The sequence below is a fragment of the Crocodylus siamensis genome, chromosome 12 (genome assembly GCF_052110815.1).
Source record: "Crocodylus siamensis isolate JL-2025a chromosome 12, ASM5211081v1, whole genome shotgun sequence".
NCBI lineage: Eukaryota > Metazoa > Chordata > Crocodylia > Crocodylidae > Crocodylus > Crocodylus siamensis.
In genome coordinates, this window is record NC_143406.1 from 21,689,329 (window position 1) to 21,710,465 (window position 21,137).

General features: G+C 47.3%; 1 protein-coding gene across 1 annotated transcript; it reads left to right on the plus strand.

Annotated features, from left to right (window-relative positions):
- Positions 1-9,343: 9,343 nt before the first annotated feature.
- INTS15 (integrator complex subunit 15) lies at positions 9,344-20,830 on the plus strand. The gene is made up of 7 exons (XM_090024432.1): positions 9,344-9,784; positions 10,106-10,304; positions 11,640-11,861; positions 13,861-14,026; positions 15,405-15,932; positions 16,516-16,555; positions 19,170-20,830. The coding sequence occupies exons 1-7, from the start codon at positions 9,480-9,482 to the stop codon at positions 19,384-19,386; spliced, it is 1,677 nt and encodes a 558-aa protein (XP_089880558.1). The 5' UTR covers positions 9,344-9,479; the 3' UTR covers positions 19,387-20,830.
- Positions 20,831-21,137: the final 307 nt, after the last annotated feature.

Sequence of the window (21,137 nt, forward strand, 5' to 3'; positions counted from 1 at the left end):
AACCAACACGGGTTCATTAGAGGCAGGTCCTGTCAGACCAACCTGGTGGCCTTCTATGACCAAGTCACAAAATCCTTAGACACAGGGGTAGCAGTGAACATAGTCTTTCTGGACTTCAGGAAGGCCTTCGACCCCATCTCTCACCCCATTCTCATTAAAAAACTGGGGGACTGTGGTATCAACACCTACATAGTCAAATGGGTCGCCAACTGGCTGGAGGGCTGCAACCAGAGAGTGGTGGTGGACAGGTCATTTTCGACCTGGAGGGATGTGGGCAGTGGGGTCCCGCAGGGCTCAGTCCTCGGGCCCGCACTGTTCGACATCTTCATCAGCGACAAAAGCACCCTGTTCAAATTTGCTGATGACACTAAGATGTGGGGGGAGATGGGCATGCTAGATGGGAGGAATAGGCTGCAAAATCAGAACTAGACAGGTTACATGGGTGGGCGGATGAGAACAGGATGGGATTCAACACTGACAAGTGCAGGGTACTGCACCTGGGGAAGAAGAACCAGCACCATACCTACAAGTTGGGGAACTCCCTTCTCATCAGTGCAGAGGCAGAAAAGGATCTTGGAGTCACCATTGATGCCAAGATAAACATGAGCCGACAGTGTGGGGATGCAGTCAGGAAGGCCAACCGCACCTTGTCATGCATCCACAGATGCATCTCGAGCAGGTCCAGGGAGGTGATCCTCCCCCTCTATGTGACACTGGTTAGGCTGCAGCTGGAGTACTGCATCCAGTTTTAGGCGCTGCACTTCAGGAGGGAAGTGGACAACATGGAGAGGGTACAGAGGAGGGCCACTCGCATGATTAGGGGGCAGCAGGGCAGGCCCTACAAGGAGAGGTTAAGGGACCTGAACCTGTTCAGCCTCCACAAGAGAAGGCTGAGGGGGGGATCTAGTGGCCTGTTACAAACTAGTCGGCGGGGGAGAATCAGCAGGCACTGGGGAAGTCCCTGTTCCCCCAAGCACTACCAGGAGTGACTAGAAATAACAGTCACAAGCTGGCAGAGGGTAAACCACAGTCCCTTAGGTAGGTTGGCTGATCTCGTACGGTGAGCTTTAAACTAGCCTCACTGGGGGAGGGGCCCGCAGGAAGACGAGGAGACACCACCCGAGCAAGACAGGTGACAAATGCAAGGAGTGCCCAGGTAAGAAACAGGGGTCCAGACAGTCTCCCAAATCAGGGGATGGCACACACAGCTATGCAAGGCCTTAAATGCCTATATACCAATGCTCGTAGTATGGGGAACAAACAGGAGGAACTCACCCTCAGAACAGCCAGTTCAGACCCAGACATAATAGGGCTTGCAGAAACGTGGTGGGATTTATCCCACAACTGGGCAGTTAGCATTAGGGGTTATAGGCTTTACAGGCAGGACAGAGAAGGAGGGAAAGGTGGGGGTGTGGCGCTCTATGTCAAGGAGCAATAAACATCCTCTGCCAGCAGAATGGGGTCAGAGGAGGGGCAAGCTGAAGTGCTCTGGGTTAAGATACAAGGGGGCTGTGGGGAGAGGGATTTAACGGTGGGGGTCTACTACACACCCTCCAACCAAGGGAAGAAGCTGGACTGGGAATTGTCGGGCCAGCTTGCAGAGGCACTTAAGGCAAGGGATGTAGTTGTCATGGGTGATTTAAATTACCTGGACAACTGCTGGGAGGAACAGTCAGCCAGGTCAGACCATTCCAGGAGGTTCCTGGCTGAGATACAGGACCTCCACTTAATCCAGGAGGTGCACGGTCCCACCAGAGGAAACACACTGTTGGACCTGGTCCTGGCCACAGGCGATGACCTGGTAAGGGACTTCCAGGTTCTTGACCACCTGGGTAATAGTAATCATCGCTTGCTGGAATTCACCATCCAGTGCAGGGTGTCAAGGGCCTGCAGCAAGGCAGCAACCCTAGTAAGAGGGCCAACTTCAACGAGTTGAGATTAGTAGGAGAGGCACTCGGGTCCTCGAGAGTAGGTGAACTCAGTGCCCAAGATGAGTGGCCGTTCCTCAAGGAGACGATACTCAGGTCCCAAGGCCATCCCCACAAGAAGCAAGGGGGCAAGAGTGCCCAAAAGCCCCCCTGGCTCACCAAGGGCATCCAGGAATGCCCGATTGCCAAAAAGGTGGTGTACACCCGGTGGAAGGGGGGTGCCATGACCAAAGAGGAGTATACCTCCTCTGCTCGGGCCTGTAGGGGGGCAGTCAGGAAAGCTAAGGCGGACATAGATCTAGGACTTGCGTCAAAAATCAAAGATAATAAAAAGTCCCTTTTCAAATATATAGGGAGGATGAAGAAAACACCAGGAAACATGGGGCCTCTGCAAGATAGTCTGAGCAATCTGGTGGTTGCACCAGAGGAGAAAGCAGACCTCTTTAACCAATTCTTCACCTCCGTTTTTTTGTGCAGGGACCGGGACTTCCCCACCATGATGCAAGAAGGACTCGAGGGGAACGCCTCCAGACCTCAGGTTGGGGAGGACCGGGTTAGAGAGCTTCTGGAGGGGCTGGACGTGTTCAAATCAGCAGGTTCAGATGCTCTCCACCTGAGGGTGTTGAGGGAGCTAGCAGGGGTTATTGCAGGGCCCTTGGCATGGCTTTACAAGTGTTTGTGTTGCTCGGGCCAGGTGCCAGATGACTGGAAGATAGCCAACGTGGTCCCCATCTTTAAAAAAGGGAGTAGGGAGGACCTGGGCAACTACAGGCCCGTCAGTCTTACCTCAATCCTAGGGAAACTCTTTGAGAAGATCATCAAGGAGCACATCTGCAATGGGCCGGCCTCAGGGATGATGCTCAAGGGCAACCAGCACAGTTTCATTAGGGGGAGGTCATGTCAGACCAACCTGATTGCCTTTTATGATCAGGTCACAAAAGCACTGGATGCAGGTGTTGCCGTGGATGTAGTCTTTCTGGACTTCAGCAAGGCCTTTGACAACATCTCCCATCCCATCCTCATTAAAAAATTAGGTGACTGTGGCATTGATGCCTACACAGTCAGATGGATTGCAGATTGACTGAAGGGTCATACTCGGAGGGTGGTGGTGGATGGGTCATAGTCAACTTGGGGAGAAGTGGGCAGCGGAGTCCCCCAGGGCTCGGTCCTTGGGCCCGTGCTGTTCAGTTTCTTTATCAGTGATTTGGATGATGGGGTCAAAAGCAACCTGTTTAAATTTGCTGATGATACCAAAATTTGGGGTGAGGTGAGCATGCTAGTAGGGAGGGAAAGACTGCAGCAAGACCTGGATAGGTTACAGAGGTGGGCTAACAAAAACAGGATGCGTTTCAATACTGACAAGTGCAGGGTGCTGCACTTGGGCAGTAGTAACCAGCAGCACACTTATAAGCTGGGGAAGTCCCTTCTTGAGAGCACGGAGGCAGAAAGGGATCTTGGAGTCATTACTGACTCCAAGATGAACATGGGCCGACAATGCAAGGTCACGGCTGGCAGGGCTAACCGGACCTTGTCGTGCATCCACGCGGAACCTGAACATGTTCAGCCTTCACAAGAGAAGGCTGAGGGGGGAACCTGGTGACCATCTATAAACTCACTAGAGGGGACCAGAAGGATTTGGGAGAGATCTCGTTTCCCCTAGTGCCCCCTGGCATAATAACAGCCACAAGTTGTTGGAGAGTAGGTTTAGATTAGACATCCATAAGAACTACTTCACAGTCAGGGCGGCTAGGAGCTGGAACCAACTTCCAAGCGAAGTGGTGCTGGCTCCTACCCTGGGGTTTTTTAAGAGGAGGCTAGACAATCACCTTGCTGGGGTCATTTGACCCTAGTACTTTTTCCTGCCATGGCAGGGGGTCAGACTTGGTAGGGTCAGAAGGGACCTGAGCAGATCACCAACTATGAAAAGAACTGACTTGGTTGGTTTTGTAAGAAGGCCACAATCATCAAATAATGTGTTAGACGGTAATAGATTATACTTCAGTATGTTCTTAAGAGACTGTCCTTGATCCTTTGCTGTGTAGGATTTTCTCAGCTGCAGAATAGGATTTCCTTTCTGATGCTGCAGTTGGAGATAAACTGGTAGAAAAACATAAACCATCAGAAACAAATCCTGGACATTTTACCTTCTTAATGGTATCTGAAAGCTTTTTTGTTCTCTTAAAGAAATATTCATCTCTAAACTGCATATAAGTCTCCTTTGCATGTTCTCTGAATGAAAGTAGCCTTTCAGCTACCTTATAAAACAAGGCAATCACTTATACATTAAAGAAACAAAATGGCAATCACTCAGCCTCCCAGGGATGGAGGACTTACCAGGGTCAGGACTCCCCAACTCTGACTGAGCCCCCTTTACTCAGCCTCTGGCCAAAACTATAGCCTCAGGCACCCAGAAACATACCTTGGCCTACTCCCCTCACTGGGGCTCCTCATCTCTACCCCCACTCACTAGGGCTACATGGCTTCCCTCCCTGGTGAACTCAGATGGCTGTAGCCATGCCTGGCCCCAACTACCCACCTTTCACCAGGGTGATAACTGGCCTGCCATTTCCTGGGGGCTCCCATACCACTGAGAGCCCCACCAAGCCAACCACTCCTGGCAGGGTGCAGTTTTAGGTCATGCCCAGGACCAGAAGCCTCCAAACCATCCCCTACAGCTCCTGCCCTTACCTCCAAGATACTACATGCAGCCAGGCAATATTACTACCTTGCCTGCCTGCCTGCAGCAGGCTGCTCTCTTTATATAGGCAGTCAGAGGTCTAAAATGGCCACCACAATCAAGCACCAGCTGGCTGCTTGGCTCCACTCTTAAAGTGGCAGGCACCAACAGTGCCCTGCCACACATGTCCAGGTGTGCCGCAGAATTTTGAGCTGGAGCCACGCTCCTGCTGGCTGGAGCCACCCTCCCCCCCACCTTCTGCTGCCATGGACGCACAGACAGATTGGGGTGTGGCTCCAGCCAGTTATTTGCATCCACGTGCTGTATTCAGCTGTGCCACCTTAGCCTCCCTCACCCCTCCTGCTCCACACCTGGCTGCTTGGCCCCTGTACCCTCTGGTCTGTGCCTGGCCACTCACTACCCCTGCCGCTGCCCCTGCTCTGCGTTCGATTGGTGTGCCACAGGATGGGAGAGGCCCAGTGTGTTGCCAGAACCAAAAGATTGGGAAACGCTGCTGTAAACATAGGGAGGAAGTCTTGTCCAGGTTGAAGATATGATTTCCAGTCACCTTCTCTATCGGCAGCTACCAGATTTTTGAGCATCTGAACTAGCCCAATAAAACCATCCCAATATTTGCACATTTCAGATTTCACCTGACAGGAAGTGCTGAAAGCCTTGTAATCTTCACAGAGATCATTAACCAGCAGTAAAAGGTTTTCATAGGTGGCCTGAGATGTCTTTGCATCCTTATCTGTGAGAGATGTCCAGTTTCTGTGTATTTTTAGTACTACAAAATAATTGTCAGAGGGAGTTATTTTCCCAAGGGAATCCCATTTCAGTTTTTGCATGACTTTTGACAAGATCAGAAATCCCTTGAATGACCTCACATAATGACTACCTATCATAATTGATTCTATACCACTTCCCACCAAAGCACCCTGAGCACCACTCCCAAGGAGGTATTTTCCAATAATGTGCATGACAACTCCAGTCCAATGAAAATTTCCCATCATTGGAACAATGTCTGTAAACTCTTATGGGTTTTATTATTATATCTCGGTTCATTATTATATCTGCAATTATATGAAATACTCCCTCATCATAAAAGACAGGTAGGGATATCTGATTCAGTTGAGAGAGAATGCTTTGAAGGTTTTTATGGGCTGTATAAACCATCGCATAATCTGTAACAGGTTTTGGAATTACTGCCAGGAAACCAATATTACTGCCAGGAAACCAATATCAGTGGTATTTTTGCTCTTAATAATAAAGCACAACATCCAGCCCTTGTAGGAGTGGGTGTGGCTGATGCGCTTTCACCTCAAAGCCCATTCTTCACCAAGGAGAGAATAAACTTTGATTTTGCTTGTAGTTCAACTTTGTGTTTGAAGTTTATAAGGGAGTCATCAGCCCAGAAATCTGCAAGTAGGCAAAGTTTAGTAGTAATCTTGAATGTTATGGCACTGAAGCTCATTCATTAAATGGGTTCCACTTCTAGCTACATCAGTTTCAGAAATTGTTGGCTTTACTAGAACTTCCCTGGGGCCAGGCTTCACCTGAAATAGAACACTTACTGTGTCATGGGAATTGTGCATGTCACCGACTGTTCATCTAGTGATCATCTAGCCAATTTGCCACCCATGTGAATTGTAGGCATCAATGCCACAGTCACAAAGTTTTTTTAAGAGAATGTGGTGGAAAACAGTGTCAAAGGCCTTCTTAAATTCCAGGACGATGGCATCCACCCCGACACCCTCGTCCAGAGACTTTGTGATCTGATCATAAAAAGAAACCAGGTTAGTCAGACAGAAGCTACCCTCAGTGAACCCATGTTGGTTGCCACTGAGCATCACCTCCCCTGCTGGGCCCTTGCAGATGTGCTCCTTCATAATTTTCTTACAAAGGTCTTCCCAAGGACTGAGGTAAGACTGACTGGCCTATAATTGCTGGGGTCCTCTTTTCTCCCCTTCTTGTTAATGGGGACCACATTGGCCCTTTTCCAATCCTCTGGTACCTGGCCAGTGCCCCACGAGTGCTCACAGAGCCACGCCAGGGGCCCTGGTATGACCCCCATCAATTGCCTCAGCACCCTCAGGTGAAGCGTATCTGGACCTACTGATTTAAACACATCCAGCCCCTCCAAAAGTTCCTCAACTAGGTCGTTCCTGACCCTAGGCATGGCAGTGCCTCCCCATCTGCAGTTCTTGTCGGGGAGATGTCCCGGTCCCTGTTCAGGAATATGGAGGCAAAGAATTCATTAAAGAGGTCAGGTTTTTCATTTGCCACAATCACCAGATTGCCAAGCCTATCCTGTAGGGGCCCCACATTACCCGATCCCTTCTTCTTACTTCCTATCTATTTGAAAAAGGACTTTTTATTATCCTTACTTCGGGTCGCTTGCCCTAGCTCCGTCTCTGCCTTGGCCTTCCTAACAGCCTCCCTGCAATCCTCCTTGGTGATAGCCCCTTGCTTCCACTGTTTGTACACCTCCTTTTTTTCCCTTAGGCATCCCTTGATGCCTTTGCTGAGCCATGGGGGCTTCTTAGTACTTCTGCCCTCCTTGATGTGCATTGGGACTGACACCCTTTGAGCTTGGAGGATCATTTCCTTGAAGAACAACCACCTGTCTTGGACTCCCATCTCATTGAAGCTCCGAGACCCCAATGCCTTTCCTACTAACCTTCTGACCCCAATGAAGGCCAATGAAAATGACCCTACTCTATGAAATCTTAGCAATGATATAGGTTAGGGGTGGACAAAATACAGCCCATGGGCTAGATTCAGCCTATCAAGGCATTTTGTCCAGTCTGCAGTGGGTCCCTTGGCCTTGCCCAGCCCAGGCGTGGCGGACAGCCCAGGCCATGCTGTGGCTCATGCTGTTGGTCCCACTGTCCCAGTGTGCAGCAGGGCTGGGGCTGGGATAGCTCAGTGGTCAGACTCTCTTTCCTGCCAGCCCCAGTGATGACTCCTTCCTGCTGCCAGACCCAACCCCACTACCCAGGCACCCTGGCCCATCTGCTCTGCATCCACTGCTGGGTGCAGGACCCACATAGGCAGAGTGCATGGTCTGGCAGCTGGGATGGGGCCACAGGCAGGAAGGGAGCCACATTCAGGAGAGGGACAGGTGGGCAGGGCCAGGGCCAGAGATCAGGATCACGGGGCAGTGAAAGTATGGGGCCAGGGCAGAGCTGTTATCCACTGCCTGCACACCCCTCTGATGGGCACCAGTTCTACAGGCAGAGGCATGCACTGCCCCAAAATCCTGACCCGGCCCTAGACACAGCTCCCTGCCCACCTGTGCCCCATCCTGTCCACCTGGCTGTGTGCTCTGCCCACATGAGTCCCAGCCAGTCTCCATGGAGACCTCGGGATCACAGGGCAGTGATAGCATGGGGCCAGAGCCCAGAGCAAAGCCACAATCCACCCCCTGCACTTAGAACTGATGCTCATCACAGGGACATATGGGCAGTGATTTGCAGCTCTGCTCTGGCCCCATGCTGTCACCTCCCTGCAATCCTGATTCCAGCCCCAGCCCTACTTGCCCGTCCCACTCCCAGATGCTGCTCCTCACCTGTCCACAGCCCCATCCCTACTGCCTGGCTGTGTGTGGGGGCCATTTAGAGTTTTGGTGAGCTGTGTGGGAGAAGAGGTGTGCTGGCTCACCCTGTGACAACTCGCCAAAACTCCCTATGTAGCCCACAGGCCCAAATAGTTGTGCACCCTAGTGTAGGCCAATGAATCTCAACTAAGGTGTCATGTTATTTCTTGCAGTACTAGAGGCTGCATATCAATCATCCCTTTCCACCCTCTCCTGTGTTTTCCTGCTCCCTGCAGTACTCTCCCACTTTCCCCGGCTGCTCAACCCCCAGGCCACATGCAACTCCTGCATTGTCATCCAGCCCACAGTGCTGCTCATGGATACATAGGGAGCCCTGAAGTCCGGCCCTATGCACTGGATCAGGCAAGCAGGGTGGTGTGGGGCATGATCATGACCTGTGGGGCCAGACAGAGGTAGTATGGGGCTCTGGGCCCCATTTCCAGCACACAAGATTAGGCAAAGGTCCTATCCCAGGGTCCTATCCCAGCACACGGAAGCAGTTGGAAGCAGTGCAGGGCCCAATCCAGGCATGTGGGACTGATCCTGGTATGTTGGGTGCAATCCAGCCTGCACACCAGCCCTGTACCACTCATCTGGCTGTGAGGCCAAAAATTTGAGCACCACTGATGTACTTGTATTACATGAAGGGGTACCTTACAGTCTCTTAGCAAATATCCTTTATTTACTTCTTCATCCTCATATGGTAAGGGATGTCAAACAAGGAATAGACATTTTAAATAAGCAGGTCTTGAGCCCTAAAAGAACTAACAAAAGATCTCTCCAACCTGCTGGCATGCATTTTCTGTAAAACTGGAAGCATGCTAACATTGCGCCAATTTTAAAAGGAGATAGTCTGACTTCAGTTCTAGGCAGGGTCACTCTGGCAGCAGTTGCATCCTCACTCCAAGAAATGCTAACATCTTAACGTCTTCCTGAGGCAACAGAAGAGCTGAGTGTCAGGAAATGGGAGCAGAGTAAATATCACGACAAGAGTCATTGCAAGAAAGGATGTTGGACCCCAAACAGACAGAGTTGCCAGCTTGCCACTCTAGCACCTTACCAGCTACCCAGGTCACGTTTCAATAGCCACACAAAGATCATTCCTGTAGGAGGCAGAGATACCTGAAGAAAACCAGACAGACCCAAGAACCGTACTGGTGGACTATATCCTGGCCCCTTTTCTGCACTACTGCCAGGCAGATGTTGAAGGCTGCAGTCCCGTCCCGGGAATTCCCCAGGGAAGTCTAACCAGCGCGGGCACAGGTCGGAAGTGGGAATGAGCATGTCCAGGCCAGGGGAAGGCGAGTTGCGTCCCGCACCGCCGCACGTGGCCGCAGTGAGCAGCTTCACAACAGCAGCTCCGCTCGGATTTATACTGAAGGCTTGGCCCACAACTCCGGCCACGCAGCGGCCTCCGCCCGCTCCCGCCCCTCGGCCTGCAGGTGGCGCTGCCGCCGGAGAGCCGCGCGCGGGCGCTTTTTGGCCGCTGCGGGCCGCCGTGTCGCCTGCTCGTCTGGCACCGCCCTGGGCCCGGAGGCTGCGCCGCTGCTGGCCATGCCCGCCTGAGCGGCTCCGCGGCAGGTGGGGCCGGGGCAGCCGGATCCGGGGCGCGGTGGGCCGAGCCGAGCCAACCTCGGCCGGGGGAGTTGGGCCTGGCCGCGCTTCTGCTGCCCCGGGGCAAAGCGCTCCCCGGCCGGGTCTGCGCTGAGCCGCGCGGGGTCCTGGGGGCGGGCGACGCTTCTGGGAGCTGTGCCCGGCCCGCCGCATCCTCGGGCTGCTGCGGGCCGCTCCTGCCGGCCCCTCGCCCCTAGGGCTGCGGCCCCAGGGGCCGGGCTAGGCCAGGGACGCGCGGAGCGGGCGGGGGGTTCCCCCAGCGCTAACACCCCCTCCCGTCTGCTGCAGTTGCACGATGAGCGACATCCGCCACTCCCTGCTCCGCAGGGACGCCCTCAGCGCCGCCAAAGAAGTGCTGTATCACCTGGACATCTACTTCAGCAGCCAGCTGCAGAGTGCCCCGCTTCCCATCGTAGACAAAGGTCCCATCGAGTTGCTGGAAGAGTTTATATTTCAGGTCCCAAAGGAACGCAATTCCCAGCCTAAGGTAAGTGGCAGGGCTGCAGGGACTGGGAAATGCACTTTGGGCAGACAGATCCCTGAGGCTGCTCTGTACCTGCACCCCAAGAGCTGCTTGCTTTGGTTAGCTGAGAACCTTTTAAGGGGTTTCAGTAGAGGGGTTTGCACAGGAAAGTACAAGGAATCCCCTCAGCATCTCTAGCTGCCTGTAGTTGGATTCCTGCTCCCCTTCACAGGTAGTGTCAGTCAAGGAGGCTTACCCACAGCAGTTGCTGTTAAGCCAGTTTTCTTTAAGCACTTCTCCATAGCAGTTTTGTCCATTATTATTCAGTACCAACAGTGTGCGTGGTTCTGTGCTAGGCACAAATGTCAAGCCTCTTCCTGCTTCAGAGCACTTTAAAATTTGGCATCCTGACTCTGCAATCTGACCAGCATAGCTGGAAACTCATATCTATCAAGAGCCCCAGAGTTTTGGGGGCCCCATGGGGGTGCAAGGACCTGCCTATGGTGGTTTAGTTGTGGAATTAGAAAAAGTGCACAGGGAACATGAGTGAAAGGAACTATGGTAGGGTGTCTTTTGTTTTGTATTTCTGGTTTTGTTTCTCTTTTGTATTTTTTGCTCTGATCTTCTTGCAGACTTTATCCTTTGCCTTGATAACAGTACCTGTTTGACGTTTCCTATAAAATATAATCAATAACCATTTTGAATTGGCAAGTAAATACAACTTTTGCTTAGGAGCCAGGCATTTGCACATTGTACTAAAAAAAAAAAAATACCAGAAGTGGGAAGGTCCAGGCTACCCATAAGTAGGGCGCTCCGGAATTCATGCTGGGAGGGCACAGTGCGGTGGCGGCTTTAATTTTGGGGTTCCCCACCACGTCCCCTCGAACTTGATTGGGGGGGCGGGCTGTTTCTCACACCTGAAACCGCAGCTGCAGTTTTCCCCTCCACACCATCAGGCACAGATCATGAGCAGCAAGTGATGGGGCCCTTCCACCAGTCAGCAGTGGATGGGGCATGCAGGGGAAACTGCAAAATTTAAAGAAGCTGCCGTGCCCCACACTTCCAATATGAATTCCAGAGGTCCCTAATATTGGGTGGTAAAGTCTGGGAAGGTGCAATGTCTGCTACTGCTTGAAAACTCCACTGCTTGTGTCCAGTTCTTTCAGCAAAAAACTAAGATTTATTCTAGAGCTAGTCCACATGTTGCTATACCCTGTTCTCCATGAAACTGCTTCAGGTGTATGGTTGGATTTAGCCATGAGTAGGAGACTGAACTGTGAAAGGGAAAGCAGTGCTTTCTGTTTCTAGACATGTTAATAGAGTAAATCCTAATGTACTTTGTGGCTTCCTTGTTTCCAGAGGCTGAATTCACTTCAAGAGCTTCAGCTCCTTGAAATCATGTGCAATTATTTCCAAGAGCAGACAAAGGATTCTGTTCGGCAGATCATTTTCTCATCTCTCTTCAGCCCTCAAGGAAACAAAGCGGATGACAACAGGATGACCTTATTAGGAAAACTGGTTTCCATGGCAGTGGCGGTGTGTAGAATTCCTGTTCTGGAATGTGCTGCATCCTGGCTTCAGGTAAAGCTTCTTAATTAATAGAGTAGTCTCCAGGGTTAGTAAGCAAAACAATACGTGCTTGCTGGTGAAGTGCTGCCAAGTAGCTAATGTGAACAGTGGGTTGAAACTAAGTGGGACTCTAGGACTTGACTCACAGAACTGGGACCTGCTCTTCAAATACCTACAGAACCTTCTCTTGATAACACCTATGGAGTTTAGGAGAGACAGCAAGGCAGTATAGTAAGAGACATTCTCCACCGCTTTGCCTCCTTGAGGGTTTGTGTGGGAAACAGTCTTGCTTCCTCAGCATCCAGGTGCCCTCTCCCCTGCCCCTCCAACTCCTGTGAATCTCTTAACATCTGTGTGGGGGAGCCCTGCTCTGACTTACGCCTGTAGAATGTGGGCCATGTCTTTATTCCTGCCCAATCCAGGTGTACAGATTGGGCTTTCCTCCACATCTGGGAAGAGGTGTGAGACTGGGCTTTGGGAGAAGTGCAGAATAGAGACACTTCCCTCTTCTATTGAGGTCCCAGGGATGCTGCTTTTCCATACAGGTTCCATGAGACCTATAGGAACAGGAAGGAATGATATGTTGTTTGCAGGAGACTTTTACTCATTGAAACTGTGATGCTAAAAGGATGTGGTGGGGACTTTGTCCTGGTAATCTTCCTTCTTCCTTCCATCCATAAGTCTTTTATGCTCCCTACTTGCTCTCTCTCCTGAGAACCTCCAGAGGTCTCATTACCCTGGTCTTGTTACCTTGAGAAATCCATGGGGGCTCTGGCTTTCTTATTGGACTTGTGTGATCTGCAACATCAGTGCCCCTTAAGACGGAATGTGGATGGGGACTGCAGCTGGAAAGACTTGGACACCAGCAGGTTGAGAACATTGCTGTGCCCGGATAATAATATTAGATAACTTACATGCAGGGAGCAAAAAGACAGAGCAGAGGTGGTGAACATCACACTTTGTATCAGATGCATGCCACTTTTGCCAGGTACAAAGGTGTTGGAAGGATGATTTTCCTTATTCACTTGTATTCTCAAATTTTAAACACATTTTGGGCAGGGTCTGGGAATATTCATTTTATCCCTGTTTGAATGGAACTGTTGTTCTGTTTGCCTCTCCCAACACTGCCCCCCTCTTCTTCCTTCTTGCCTGTCTTTTATATTCAAACTGCTCTTCCCATTTTCTGCGCTGCTCTGTGTATATGCTTTCACAGCATCTGATGAAGTGAATTTGGGCTCGTGAAAGTTTTTGCTATAATTATCTCTAATTTAGTTAGTCTATAAAGTGGAAATCTACCATGCCTCCTGCCTGTCTTCAGATTAACACAGCTAATTACCTCTCTTGTACTTTAAGAGGGAAAGAAAGAATTATTAAAAAAACCAGGAAGGTATAAATGCCAAAATTGCAAATTTGCAGGGGAATGTGGGCAGTGAGAACCTTTGAATGCTGTTTTTAACTCGTCTCTGGCAAGAGAGTAGATTATGAGTTGAAGGCTCTTTTTAAATGTTGCATTGAATTACCTTAATATACTAGATTGGGGTGCTCAACCCCTGGCCTGCAGGCCAGATCTGGCCCACAGTGCCATGTCATCTGCTCTCCTGCTGCCAAATTTCTAGATCCATGGGGAGCCCCAGGGCCTGTATATATACTGAGATCAGGTACCTGATCCCAGTGCACAGGGCCAAGAGGGGGCAATGCTAGGCCCCAAGGCCCAATCCTGATGTAGTAGTTCTGGACCCATCAGGCCAAATCTTGGTGGGCGGGAGCAGTGCCAGAGCCCAGTGGGGCCCAATGCTGGCATGTCAGGCTTCTTGTGGCTCTCCATCTAGCTCCAAGCCACCCCCCTGGATGGCGGGCCACACAGAGCCCCACAAAACGAACAAAAAAATGTATTGGCCAATAAGTATGTTCCTATAATTGAGCCTTAGCGAAATACTTGGCATTTCACTAAAATTTCTTGTGCATTGGTTTTATGGACTTTTCACCCCCTGCTGTTGCAACTCTCTTACAGCGGACACCTGCAGTATACTGTGTGAGGCTAGCCCGGGCCTTAGTTGATGACTACTGTAATTTGGTGCCAGGTTCCATTCAAACGCTGAAACAAATATTCAATGTCAGTCCTCGCTTCTGCTGCCAGTTTATAACATCAGTCACAGCCCTCTATGACCTTTCTTCAGGTAAGCTGCATGTAGGCTGTAATGTAGTGCACACTACTGATGCTGCCACATTCACTTGCTTAGCTATCTGTTGGCATTCTGGCACTCATCACTGTAGAATTACTGGTAGATGCACCTTGATTTTAATATACTGGATGCAGTGCCTGCACTCTGAAGGAGTAAAGGTAGAAAGTGGGATGTAGCTCTGCCAGTGGTAAGTGACCTCAACAAAGGACAAGGACTGAAGGAGCCTGAAATCAAGTGCAGTATTTCTATTAGAGCTGCCAGCTTCCAGAATGGGCAGACCTAAGCTGCTGTTACCTATGCTTCAGTTGCCCAGTAGCTAAAGGACTCTCAGTCTAGTACTTTCAGTGGAATAAAACCCTTTATTTATTTATTTTTTTAAGTGTCTGTGACCTGCAGGCTGGAGTGGGACAATAGCAACAAACGGGACGTGCTTTAAGAAACCACTGATCCATATCTTGATGCATTCTTCACTCCTGTTGGTGTAGTGCTAGCTGCCAGCATGTATATCACAGCAATTTACTGCTGTTGATGTGTCTCTGAAATCATAACCATATGCATATTTTGGAAATATTTGAGAGGTAAAGTGGTTATCATAATATTAAGCTGTCCTGGCAATCTGCCTCTCAAGCCAGAAAGTGATTAGCAGAGTGAAAAGGAGCAGGGGAAGTGTTTCAAAATAGTGCAGGTGAAAGGGGAGATCTTCACTCTTTTTTTGCTCCTCCTGAACTCCTGTGGCAAGACACAGTGGTTACCAAGACTGTAATATAAGTGGACAGGTGAGGTTGGAGAAATTTGGGTAATAAGAGAGCAGCATGTTTGAGAGAGAGATTCAGTTTAGGCAGTATCTTGCATTAGATTCAGTGCTGGTTATAGAGTCAGTGAAGGAGGATAGCATGATTAGCCTTTTGGCCTTGACTTCCTAAAGGTGAAGGAGTGTCTGATTTGAAGCAATGTGAAAGGGATTTTAGAAGACGGTATCAAAAAAGGTACTGTAAGAGCGATGTTGTAGCTCTGGTGATTTAGAAATTATGCAAGAAACAAGGATTTCTTACAGTGATATCTTTTTATTGGACTAACTGTGTACTTGGGATAAAGTTAGACAAGTTTTCAAATGCAAGACATTCTTCCTCAGGTCTCAATATCTTGCATTTGAAAGATAAAGTTAGATGAGCTTAACCACATAGTTGGTCCAATAATTGCAATTCTTGCGTTTGCGCCTGTGCTCTCACTCACTTGCTCAAAAAGGCAGCTGCATAAGGATTTCTGCAGAGGCTGAGCCCAGGCTGATGTAGGAAGGGACTAAACTTGCTTTCTCCAGGCTGCCCCCCCTCAATTTGTTGAGCAGTTGGGGTTTTTTGGTTTGTTTTTTCAGATGACCTCATCCCCCCTTCAGAACTGCTTGAGATGATAGTCTCCTGGATCTTTGAGGACCCCCGCTTGATACTCATCACCTTCTTAAACACTCCTATTGCAGCCAACTTACCAATAGGATTTTTAGAGCTCACCCCACTCACTGGATTGATCCGCTGGTGTGTGAAGGCCCCCTTAGCTTACAAGAGGAAAAAGAAGGCTTCTGTCTCAAATGGTCACCTCGCCAGTAAATCTGCCAAGGAGTTAGCCACAGGAGATGATAGAGACTGTCACCAGCTGTATTCCAAACTGCATCTAAGTGTCTTACAAGTTCTCATGATGCTTCAGGTGCACTTAACAGAGAAAAACCTTTATGGCCGCCTGGGGCTAGTGCCCTTTGACCATGTGGTTCCACTTGTGGAGGAAATAAACAGACTGTCTGATGAACTCAATCCACTCAATGCCTCCAAAGAGATTGAACTGGCTCTGGACAGGTTGGCTCAGGCTCTGCAGGTGGCCATGGCATCAGGGGCTTTGCTGTGCACTAGAGGTAGGTTGCATAGTTTTTTGTCAATTTCCTTTTTCTTTTTTTATAGTGCAATTTCTAGACTTTGGTGTTGTAGATTGCCCAATCCATTCCCTAAAATATGCTGTTTTCTTCTGATCTGGAGTAGATGCAGAGTTTTTTTTGTATTTTGAGAATTGTTTTGCTCAAGATGGAGTCTTGCATGCTGGGACCTGTGGTATTCATCAGCTGTGCAAGAACGATGTGTAAAGTGGTATGATGAAATGTTCCTAATAAGTTTTTTCATTTACATCTTTTGATTTAGTATTTTATGAGACCTTCCTAGAAAGGAGATGGTAGGGTTGGAGTGTTGTAGTTGTGATACTCCAGGAAGTATACGAGAGGTAAGGATATTTTGTGATGTCATTTCCTGTACCAGTTGAATAGTTTGAAAAGCTGTTGGACAAGCTTTGGGGCACCAGGTGACCTGAGTGTCCACAGCTATCCTAACTATACATGTGGTTCATTAAAAGATATCACAAAAGTTCCTTGCCTCTGGAAGGGAGAATTGGGCTACAAATAACAATTTATTTCAAATCTATTCTGTTTGTCTTCTCTTCTGTTTCAGATGATTTGAGAACTGTGTGCTCCAGGCTACCACACAACAAGTAAGGCCCTTTTCCTAAAGCTCTGTTTAGTCTAATATAAATGTTAAAGCATCTCTAGGTGTGTGTCAAGATATACATCAGGACATTTGTCATGAAAAGTTTACAGTATGCGTGTGCTTGACTAAAGTATGTCTTCCAGAAAACAAGTTATTGGGCAAACAAGGTATTGGGCTACTAACCGAGTAGCTTAGTAAAAAGTAAAGGCACATTCTCTAAAGGAGTTCAAATTAGATGATCCTAAGGCTTCTTTTGACCTTGGACTCAGAAAATCCCCATTTACACAGGCTGATTAGCATGCACAGATCCTTACCCCTCCTCTCCTTCCCTTCCTTCTAACCCCCCCCACAAATATATCCTGAGTCAGTAGGGCTCCACCTGCAGAGGTAAGCTTGGAGGATCATAGCCTGCTTTACAACAGTTAGATAAATGAGATTTGGGGGGGGACAGATATGAAAGCATCCAAAAAATTCTGCCCCATCACTGATTCCCATGTATTGTGCCCTAACCAAAAACGTAATGGTACTGTTCATTCTCATGGTAATCCCCATGTAATTTCTGGGAGGTGTAGGGGGTCCCTGATAATAGTCAGAAAGTTCAAACCTGAGTGTCTGTAAGTAGACTTTCATAGCTGAAAATTTAGCCAGGTCTATTCAGGTATCTAAGATAACTTTTTGGGCATCTGGGTGTGAAAATGTTCACCTAAATATTTGTTTGTATTTAAAAATGAGCCCTGGCTGACTCTTTTTCTTATTTTAATCCTGTTTTATTTTCATAAACATAAATAAAACCTTGGCAGCCTCTTATGCTAGCAGGGGGAAAATCCTCACCCCCTTTATCTGTCCTCTCCTCTCCCCTCTTCCTCCCCCCACCTCCCTGCTGTAGTCAGTGGAAATGAGGACTAAACTTAAATTGGATAAAATCAGATATCATTAAGATGAAGAAGCTGTTTTCTGCTGGAGTGAAAGCTGTTTCCCCTCTCAGTAGGACTGAACCTCCCCAGAGCACTGCCCCTCCCTGCCACACCTACAGAGCTGTAGTGCAAACATAAGTTGCTAGTCTAAGACTAGCTAAATGGCTACCAGTAGTAGTCCAGGAATTCAGTATAGGTGAATCTATCCTGTTTGCCGGATAGTTTTTGAAGCCTGCATGAAGGTTTAGGCTGCTGACAGCTAGCCTGCTGCTAGTACATAGGTTACCTAGGTTGAAGCTAGGTCAGGTATGTCTGTACTAGGGTGAAATCACTGTTGTAAGAATATCCTTGGGAACTGTGCACTCTCAGCCTGCTTTGTTGGCTGGGAAGAAGGGAAGGAGTGGCACAAGCCCATGTTCTTGAGAAATTTTGTAACTTTATCTGAAGATCAGTATGATTGCCAGGTTGCTTGATTAGGATGATGTTGCAACAGTTGGGGAAATAAAGGGTGGAAAGAAATTTTAAAGGTGAAAATTAGAAAAATGTTCAGATAAAAATGCCTCTGCAAAAACCTGTAAGATGTGCAGTATTTGACCCCTGTGATGCTGATGCCTCGTCATGAGTATTTGCACTTGAATTAAGTTTCCAGGTTTTAAAGTAGTGTTGTTGCCTGGGAATTAAAATGATCTGCAATGCTCAAGGACACACAATTTACTTATAGATGTGAGATGCAGGCCACATTGTAGCCATAAATTGGAGAAGCCAATAAAAGTGTTTCTGTGACCTGTTTTTTTCAGTTTAAGAAAAACCAGAAACAACGCCCAGCACATTCCTGCTCCCTGAAAAATCTGTATCATCATCTTGGTGCAGGAAAGTCCTGAAGCTGAAATCCATCACTCTCACTTTCTAGGCTCCAAGATGTAAAAAAAAAAAAAAACCAAAAAAAAAAACCTGTATAAATATGGAAAAAAAACTCTACACATGCATCCTACAACATTTGTTAATCTAAATTGCTGGAGTTTATGTACAAGTGATAAATGGTAATAAATAAATATTGTTTTTGTGCAGGTTTTACATGACTGTATGCCTTCAAATATACAATCTAGTTTTAGACAAGCATACATATGTTTGCACAAATATACAACCTGACATGTAGCTCACCCATCTCCCATCTGTAGTCTATTAGTCTCAACTTCTTGTGAAAAATCAGTATAATGAATTGGGAGCTAGATGCATAAATACCTGTAGACAAGTTTTCCAAGTATCAGTTCTAATTAGAACCAGGATGCTCTCTGTTAATTGGGAGGGGAAAAGCCTTTATTTTAATATAGGGATTTGGAAGTCAGCAAGAAGTCCTGTAGAGCTTCATGGAGCACCTGTGCTTTAAAGAGGTGGTGACTGGCGCTCTTTCCCTCTTGATGATCTAGCTATGGAACAACATTTTGAAAGTACTTAACTATTAGTTATTGTGAACAGTGCTTATCTGAAAAATAGCACTGTCTTTACTCGGCTCCAAAGATATCAATCTGCCTGAAGCTCTAATAACATAGTTGCTGCCCTCTCTCCTTTAAATGTTGCTGTGTGCTAACAAGGCTTTGCAGTGGCTCTCCTTGTCTTGTATGGGATCACTTGACAGACTATTTCTGTTTTGGCTAATTCAAGGTTGAAGTAATAGCTGCATCTCTCTGAATCTTCTTTTTGCAGCCTGCTCCAGCTGGTAATCTCGGGTCCAGTACAACAGCCAACTCATGGGGCTCTGCCACCAGGATTTTATCCTCACATCCACACTCCTCCATTGGGCTATCCTGCTCATGCAGCACACCCTGCATTGCCTGCACATCCAGCACACCCAGCGCTTCCTGCCCATCCTGTACAGACGTTCATACCTGGAATGACATTTCCATACAGGCCCATTCGCTAAAGAATCTCACTTAAACTATAACATGGACCCATTTTTCCTTGACTGGGGAAGCCTTACAGAGGAAGCCAAATGTTTTAGGAACTATATTTTTCTTCTTTTTTAATTTAGTGCAGTTTGATTATCTAGAAGATGTTTTTCTACAGGAATAAAAGCAAGGCAGAGTGGTAGGCAGCACTTATCTTAAACAAAGGCAGTTTCTTTATTAACCCATGTTAGTTGAAGGAAAGAAAAAAAATGAGTCCCCTAGAATATATGGGATTTTTAAATGCTGATTTAACTTCCTTTTTAATGAACAATACCACTGTATTCCTTAGTCTGGTACTTGAGTAGCACACACGTCTGACTGGTGAGACCAGCACCTCTTGTTTCTTTTTGAGAGGGCCAAAAAGAAAATAATTCATATGCTATTTATCTTTGTAAATGTTTGTATCTATACCTACAGAGGGGTGTGTACACTGTATATTTTTGAAATTACAGCTGTCTGCTTCAGAAGCACAAGATAGAAAAAAAATTTGCGCTTCCTGTCACAGGGAAACATTAAAGAGAAAATTGTAAAATGAACCTTTGCTTCCCACTTTCTCTTAAATGTTTACAAAATCCAGCTCATTAGGCCTTTATAAGAAAGGGAATGTATGCCCTTTGCCACAGTCTCTTGTTCTAGGGTCTCTAAAATGTCCTGTTTCGCAAATTCAAATCTATATGCTTGTGAAATGTAGAGATCAGATCTGGTAGAGTTTAACTAATGCTGACTGGCTAAAATGAAGCAAATGCACACTGTATAGTAAATCTGCTACAGCTAAACTATTTGCAGCTGCTCAAGTGGTTTTCATAAACAGTATTGTCTGATTGCTGCAATAGAATACAAAATATATCCCATCAAGAGTTGTGGTGCCTTCTAGCAAAATGAAATGAGTGCAGTTCTCTAACTCCCTTTGGCTTTAAGAAGGGAGCTGTCTTTGTAGTAAGTTTCAGATGCTATGCTACTGATCAGAGAAAAGCATGATATGCATAACCATCTATTGGTAGTTGTGCCCACTTGAAGCACAGGACAAACATGGGGGCTGTGGTTTGGCACTTAAAATACACTCAGATTCAAGATAAAGCCTGATGTTTATCTATTTTTTCCTAGTAAGAAAAGAATCTTCATCTGTGGAAGCTCCAAGTAGGTTAAAAGATCCTGTTTGTGTAATTATTTTAGTCCTGAAACTAAAAAACTACTATGCACAATGGAGTATGAAAAAAATATTGATGTTCATTACAGCATATTTTAAGAGGTTACATAAAAGTAAAAGTGGAGGTAGTGATAGCTCTCTGTGTTTGGGGATGCTATCTGTTTTTGTAATTTTGATTTTTCAGTTCCCTGCATCTTGTTTCTCAAACTTGTGCTCAAAGATAGGTTCTTAATTTTATTTATTTTTTAATTAAAACTTGGATTTCTTTTGAAGTTTGCTCCCTCTTTTATAAGCTTTCCCTGTTAGTATGTCATTTATTTGAGAAACTCAGTTTTAGCATACAAAAAAACTTAAAGTGCCTTGAAGTTCTCTGCTGTTGGGGCTTTGAAGCAGTATAGTTTAATTTCAAATTTAACTGGTTTCATTTATAAATATTTCCCATACAGAACAAACAGGAAAAGAACTTATACCCTCTGTTCTTGGTCAGTGCTTGAGAGGTGGTTCTGGGTGAGTACCAAGATGATGCCAGTCTCTAAATATCACAATACTGTCAACTGCTGCTTGGAGGAGTTAAAAACA